Genomic DNA, 7,750 nt, shown 5'->3' with positions numbered 1-7,750 from the left:
AAATTTTCTTCTCAAATTCTTTTCTCTAATTTCTCATTTCCCCTTTTTCTCTCCCATCTCCTCTCTCTCTTCTGCTCTCCATTCTCTCTCTTCTTGTGTTCACCATAATGTTTTTCATAGCTTATCCTTCCAAGACACAAAATTTTTTAATTGAATTTTCATAACTACTATCTCATCAGCTTAGTGTGACTTCATTCTCTTACTACAAACTATTCCATTATAGAGACATGCTTTTAATAGTAGAGAAGAACTCATGTGAGCAACAAAAAATTAGAACTAGTGCATCTTAATAGTAAAACTATAGTAAATGAAAATATAAGTGGCCTAAAATCTAAAAAGAACTGATATTAATAAATGTAAAATGCAACAAGTATATTTTAGTCAAAGAACCAACCATGAACATACATTTTCAGTAAACTCCATGTCATAACCTCGCACATATATAGTTGGTTAGATGCTGCTACTCCAAAATATCACTTGTAGAAATTTATAAAAGAAGTTCATTTAGAACTATATAATTCCTCATGTCATCTCTGTAATCATATGCACAGTTTTCAAGGGACTATGTTCTCATTTCATTTTAACTTGATTGACTACACAGAAAGACAACTGAATTCCATACCTTATGTGGCACATTAGTACTCCAGTGACCCTGAGAAAAGTAAAAGACCTTATCCCCAACATGCGGTATGTTAGCCATGGGACAGACACAGGCGAGCAACAGTTGTATACAAACTTACTTCTTCCTCAGCTAAATACATAAATTATAGTATTATTAGAATGTAGATATAAAGGACTTGAAATTAGAATTTTATGCCTATTCAAGGAACTACATATGCAACAAACACACACCCTAAAACAAGAACTTCTGAATTTTACTAAATAGCACAAGTTTGGACATTGAAAATAGATTAACATTCAAGCAAATAGTATTCAATCAACAATGATTAATCTATGAAATCCAGAAGATGTATAAAATAGCAATTGTAAAGGATGATGATCATACCTTGAACCTCGACAAAATTACATGGAAAAGGATTCTTGAACAGTCTAGAGAATTTCCACAGAAAGAAACATATTTTCTCATCATTACAGAAGGAAACCCGCGAAAGGAAAATTTCATTCCAAGAAATAATAGAAATTATTACCAAAATCGTGAAATAAACAAGACAAAATTCATATTTACTACAGAACAGGGCTTCAGTCACAAATCTAGCCATATAATTTCCCTGTGGCATTTATACAAAAACTTAACAGTGCAATTGTGCAAATGTAGGAAGTAAGTAGAAAAAAACTTACATGAAGGTCTAATAGAAGAGGCACCTCCCTCTATCTTGTGTTGATACGAAGTTAGATGGCAAAAATTGGGGTAACATAAACGAACACTTAAGCACCTAAAAAAAAAAAAAAAAAAAAAAGGAACTAAAAATAGAAGATTCAATAGAACAAAGTACCAAGTGTTCAAGGGTTATTCGCTCTGCTCGAGCTGCGGATGTGTTCTTAGTTTAAAACACAAAATGGAACACTTGTGTTAAACGGGTTAGGACGGGCCAGCCCGGAGGCTTTTGGGAGGGCCTTCCTGGGACTGTTCTTCGGGCCCAGTTATTAAGGTATAAGCCCATGGGTCTCTGTGAACAGAGCCCCTTTACATTTTGATACAAATAGTGGGTTGGCCCATGGAACAGCCCATCATGGGCCAAACCCACTTGTAACTATTTTAACCGAGCTGTTACATTTTGACATTATTATATAACCTAAGCTTTAAAAAAAAAAAAAAAAAAAGGTAACTTTTGTCTACAACTGTCATAGATTATTTATTCTAAAATTTACTTATTTCCACACAATATAAACTTTAGCATTAGCCAAAGATGTTCGAGGATCTTGTGCCATTTCTTCCAACAAAATATGATTTTCACATATATATATATATTCATGTCTTGTGCGAGTTCATGATAAGGATAGAGCTATCTTTTCAACAATTTTTTTTTTTTTTTTAGGGTAGTTGGACTGACTGATTAACCCACCCTTTTTTAGAAGTTAGAGAACAATATAACTAGCATAAGTATTGAACATTCAATTATGAATTTGATCACGAAGTTTATAAATTTATATTATAAATGATTATTTGCAACTTATTTAAGTATCTATAGGTTGTGAATTTAAAATCATAAATTGTGTTGCTTAAGTCATACACAATGAAGATGTTCATGGACTCTTTCAAAGAGCCCACCAAATTGGTATAAAGTGTCAAGACATGGCAGGTAGATGCAGCGAGTAGTAGGTAGCCTCTCCAAGTGGGAAATCATGATGATGTCTACTTATACAAAAGTTATAAAAGTTAGATTGGACGAATCAAATCATAAAAAGATTACTGAAAATTATTGAATCATATAAATTGATCTAAAAATCGAGAGCCCAACTAACATGAATAATGCTATCTATCGCCAACAATGTTCGAGAGCAGTGTAGGTAGCTCTGGAACCCACACTCCATGTTTACGATCGCAAATTATGGAGTGTGGGCTCTAGCTTTCCCACACTCTTGATCTGTAATATTATTCAATCAACGTGCTGCTAGTCAATTGAATTTCTCAATTCCTTTCTTCAAAAAGGAGAAAAATAGGAATCGAAAAACAGTACTAATTCAAGCTCGACTTATATCATACTATAATGTTATGTATATTCTTGGCAACTTGCACCTTTCTCAACACCATAATACATTACTACATAGTGTCTTAAACTAGAAAATCAAGTAATAGACCATAATAAAACATTGAAAACTACAAAAAAAACAGCAAAAAAAAAAAAAAAAAAAAGGAGAAGCAAACTGTGAAGTTTCACAGGGTCTTCTATATATCCTCGTGCAAGTGTCTTCATAGACATGGCTATTTCACCGGGCGACACTCCAATATCATCAAACATCAACATGGCAGTCCATCACCAGTTGATACTTAATAGCTGATCCAACAGCAATGCCGCTATTTTTGTTACCAAAATTTATATAAGCAGGACAATTTACATACAAACGGTATCTCCCAGAAATGAAAGACCCAACTTTCCATCTGATACGTCCATCAACCCTAATGTTGATTAACACCGTCCCTGCAAGCTGATCTTGATTCAAAGCAACGGTCAGAAATGGTGCAATGGGAACTGCATTTCCGTACAGAAATGGTGACCAAACTGTGATGTCTTTGTGTCCTTGGTATGTAGCAGGAAGCGATGTTGGTAGGGTTATTTGTTGGCCATGGTACGAGGCATATACATCGACTTTATCATAGTATATGCCGATTCTGTCATTAGGGTTTCGCGAAGAAATGGTGATTTGGATGTTGGAAGTGAGGGAGCTTGGAGTCGAGATGTTAAAGGCATAGATGGTGGCGTCTTGGAGGATGAAATGCGGTTTTGTGGGTCGGAGGATAAGCCAGATGAGGAGGATGATAAAGAGGATGAGGATTATGAATACGAGAAAAGTGGCCAAGAGGCGGCGGTAGAACTTTTTCCGATCCTCGTCGTGGTGGCCGCAGTCCTTGGCCGACATGATTGTTTTGTTTTATTATGTTACAAATTTTGAAAGATAAGAAGAGGGCTAGGGAGTTCTATGGACGTCTTTTATTATGTTACAAATTTTTGAAAGATAAGAAGAGGGCTAGGGAGTTCTATGGACGTCTTGTAATGTCACATTTATACTAAAACTTTGTTGTATATATGGGGGTGGGGTGGGGGCTTGGTTCAATGGAATTAATTTTGTTGTGTATGAAGTGATTAGGTTTTGACAAAATTACTCTTCGAATGTGAGACATGATTTTGTGAAAAAGTATTCTTAGGACTAGTTGAAAGTTGGTTTGTGAAAGCACGATGTTTGATCGTGTGCTTAAAATTACTTTTTATAAGTTTTGTCAATATAAAAAGTAATTTTAAAGATTCTTTTTGACAAAATAAGGATTTTTTACTTGCTTGTTGAGAGCATATACTTGAATCCAAAGGCTAAAGATTCAAGAATATTTGAGGGACTCAATGCATGTAAATTCTTGAGGTAGCATGAAGAATAGGTAACCGACCATATTCTCATTGGAATGACTTGCATTATTATTTACCCATTGTGAATATATTATATTGCAATATTTCAACTATAAATGGAATCAAATATGTGTATTTAAATTTAAATATCCTATTCTGAATTTAGTATATATTGTAATGTCCAATATTTTCTTGCAACATGGTGACTTTCTCGAATTCAATAGTATTTAGGTTTGTTCTACATGGCTTTTAAGATTAAAATGTTTTTTTTTTTTTATTAGAATAAACTTTCTCTACTTAGAAGAATTTTCAAAGTAAGCTAATTTAATATAACCTTTTAGGAAATTTTTCTACGAAAAACAGAAGCATAAGAGATGCCTAACACATCTTTAACGAAAACAATGTCGCGTTACTTTTGTTTTATGTCTTGTGCATTTGATTTTATATATTCAATTAGAAAGATGAGATAGTACTAGACAAATTTAAAGAAATAATTAAACTTGATCATAATCAAATTTAGTTTAGTTCAATACCAGAATTTATATGATTGGATATTGAACTTAAGAAATGGAATCTATAGATGCTTATCATATTCTTTTGAAAGTAGTAACTAGTAAGTTTCAAATTATGCATTTCGGGTAGATGTAACAACCATCTATGATTGAGATAATTATGATGACAAATGACCCATTTTTGACTGGTGGTTCCACTTGAACCACCGTGGGACCACCTGCCGGTGGTGGTGGATGGGTAGTGAGGCTAAAAGTTAAAACAAACACGCTATAAAAACTTTTCTTGGCTTTGAAGGTACTCTACCAAAAAACTATAGTCGAAAAATGAAGTATTCTCTTGATAAATTGATAAATTTAAAGTCGACCACATAACTTTTTTATTTTTTATTTTTTGTCACTCTATTATGCTCAATGTCATTCATCGATCCTAAAAAAACGAGTTTTATAACACGGGATTATCTATTTAAGTTGCTTAAATAATTAAATTACAATAATTTATCATAATTGTTGCAATTGAAACATGGCCAATGAAACATAGACATCTTTCCACCTTTTATTTTCCTGCTCTCCTTTTAGCTTATCCTTTTCCCAAGCTTTTCTTTATCCCATTTTGAACCAAATTAATGATTTCCAATTTACACAAGCCAGGAATATCTCTTCACACTAGAAAATGTTTTCCTACTAATAGCTACTTAAAAGCTTGTATTTAGTACGCAATACTCCATATATAAGACCCAACCAATCAAGGGTGGACGTAAACATTTTGAATTAAGGGTTCAAAATCTAACTTTCAATAGTAATGGCAAGAAATGATGAAGTGGTGGACCGATGGGTCAATGGTAATGGCAGTCGACAAGTACTTTATTCAAATGGTTGGAGTCTGGAGAGAGAGAGAAAGAGAGAGAGTTGCTTGCTGCCGGTTTCATTATGTATGTTTTAAACTTTCACTTTCTAATTTTAATTATATATATATTGTTTTTTTTTTTTTTTACTAGGGGGTGACGTGACCCCCTAACCCACTCCAGGTCCACCCCTGCGACCAATGTCCAACACATAAACAACGTTACACAAACATGGGCCGAAAGGAAGATGTTGGTAAATCTCTTTTCTTCCTCAATCCCATCCTCGAAATGAAGATTTTGGTGAATCACTTGATCATTACAAGATTTTGAAACTAAGGTTAACTTGTACAAGTTTGATCAATGGAATGCAGACAAAACACAAGAGTAAAAGGTACAAAGAAAAATTATAAAGTTGAAAGCTTCTGAGACGCAAAGATTCTTTTTTTGGGCCCCCCGAGGGGCAAGGGGGGATAGGGGTGGGGCGGTCACAGATATTAAGATGAAAAATAAAATGACAAATAGGAAAAAGGAAAGAATCCTTTAATTTCAATTTGAAGAAAGAACAAAATAATAATGATCGAAAATTAAAAGTAAATCATATCCAACCCACATTACCAAACTATCATAAGCGTACGAGATAATGGTCAAGAATGCTATTTGTATATCGCCATTTACAGATTCTTTTACAGATTTGTGAGGTAGCAAAAAGAAAGAGAGAGAATTTTTTTTAGTTGATTTGTTTAATTTTGACTTAATCATATCTTGTCACAAAATCCGTTGGTAAACAAATCTGTAATTTGTGGTGTACATGCAGAACAAAACTATTATTGTCCCGATGTTCTAATTATGAGTGAATTAAAAATAAACTATGAACAAAAAAACTACCAAATGAATGCAAATAAACAAAACGACTATCAGAAACTAACACATCAATTCCAAATTATACTGTGTATTGAACTTCAAACAACTTGATGTGGGCAAACAATGGAAAATTGATGCAGGATGAAAATGAATTCCTGCAAAGTAGTTAGAACAGGCAGAATATAGCATAACCAGAAGAAGAAGAAGAAGGCGGAAGCAGTAAGAAAGGGGGAGGAACCGAAGAGAAACAAGGGGGAATGAGGGGAGACCAGGGGACAGAAAGGGAGAAGCAAGGGGGGAAACGGTTGCTGCAAGCCAAAATCAACTTTCAATTCTAATTCATCATCAACTGTCTCAAATGAGAAACAAAACAGAAATAAATAGCAGAACACAAACCCTAAAAAGAATAGTTTGGGCCAAACCCACTAAACAAGCCCAATAACGAAAACATAAACAATAGTCCAAATAAAATATAACTAATAGTTCAAATTAAAAATAAATAATAAATGGATGTCCACATCAACTCTCCTGGGGTGGGAGAAAAACTCGCCCTCGTGGAGTAGATAAAGCAGAATGTTGCACAGAATCTGATGCGAAAGGCTCCAAGTCATGCCACGGGGGACGATCTTTCTCGATGACCAAATACTGAAACTCCACAAATGCTAACAAGGATAGTTGTAGCTTATCCTCAAGGATATGATCCAACCAAGGAGGACGATCTTTCTTTGTAATCACATACCGATACTGAACTCCCAATAGTAAAAATTCATGCCACTCATCTCCAAAATCTTCCTCATTGGTCAACACAACCTGTTTATCTAAAATAGCATCAATTACATCTTTGTGTGCTGTGACATGTGTTATTGGAGTGAAAATGGTAATATATTTAGGTTGGGGATCCACATAAGGAAGTGAAAAAGAATCATCAAGGAAATTAAAAAGGCCTTTGTAAGTAACTAAGTCTTCAATATGTAAAGTAGAGTGGTGGCCAAAATGTGATGAAAAATTAATGACATGTGCGTATGGACCAACATGCTTTAAAACTTTAAAAGGACTAGCACTACCGACTTGCAATATAACATAATCCCCAATATGAAATTGAAAATATTGTTTATGCAAATCAGTTTGAAGTTTATATAATGCATTACTTGCGTGAAGTTGTTTATTGATCTTAATATGCAAGTCATGAAGATAATGCACAAATGCTTCAACTGATATCGACACACTAGCATGTGGGGACATGAAAATAAGGTCTAACGGCCGCCTACACTTATAACTATGAACAGCTTCAAATGGATTCAAACCTAGAGACCGATTTACAGAATTGTTATACGCAATTTGAACAGTTGGGGGAATCAAGTCCCAATTTCTAAGATTTTTCTGGACTAGAGACTTGAATAAATTGCCAGGACTTTGGTTAACGACTTCATTTTGACCATCAGTTTGAAGTTGGTCAGTAGTGGGGAATGTTGATTTAATGCTAACCACAGGCGACTGGATTCTCCAAGGGTGGCCA

The 7,750-nt window shown here is 34.4% G+C and overlaps 1 protein-coding gene across 1 annotated transcript; it reads right to left on the bottom strand.

The window, feature by feature from the left end:
- Positions 1 to 2,639: 2,639 nt before the first annotated feature.
- On the bottom strand, positions 2,640 to 3,615 carry LOC111383086 (NDR1/HIN1-like protein 1). Its single transcript, XM_023007155.1, has one exon. The coding sequence runs from the start codon at positions 3,538 to 3,540 to the stop codon at positions 2,914 to 2,916; it is 627 nt and encodes a 208-aa protein (XP_022862923.1). The 5' UTR covers positions 3,541 to 3,615; the 3' UTR covers positions 2,640 to 2,913.
- Positions 3,616 to 7,750: the final 4,135 nt, after the last annotated feature.

Source organism: Olea europaea, unplaced genomic scaffold, assembly GCF_002742605.1.
Source record: "Olea europaea var. sylvestris unplaced genomic scaffold, O_europaea_v1 scaffold261, whole genome shotgun sequence".
Taxonomy (NCBI): domain Eukaryota; kingdom Viridiplantae; phylum Streptophyta; class Magnoliopsida; order Lamiales; family Oleaceae; genus Olea; species Olea europaea.
The sequence above is the reverse complement of the archived record's forward strand: the minus strand, read 5'-3'. Positions and strand labels throughout refer to the sequence as shown.

Coding starts and splice junctions, on each gene's coding strand:
- LOC111383086 (XM_023007155.1), bottom strand. CDS start 3,540: ATGTCGGCCAAGGACTGCGGCCACCACGACGAGGATCGGAAAAAGTTC.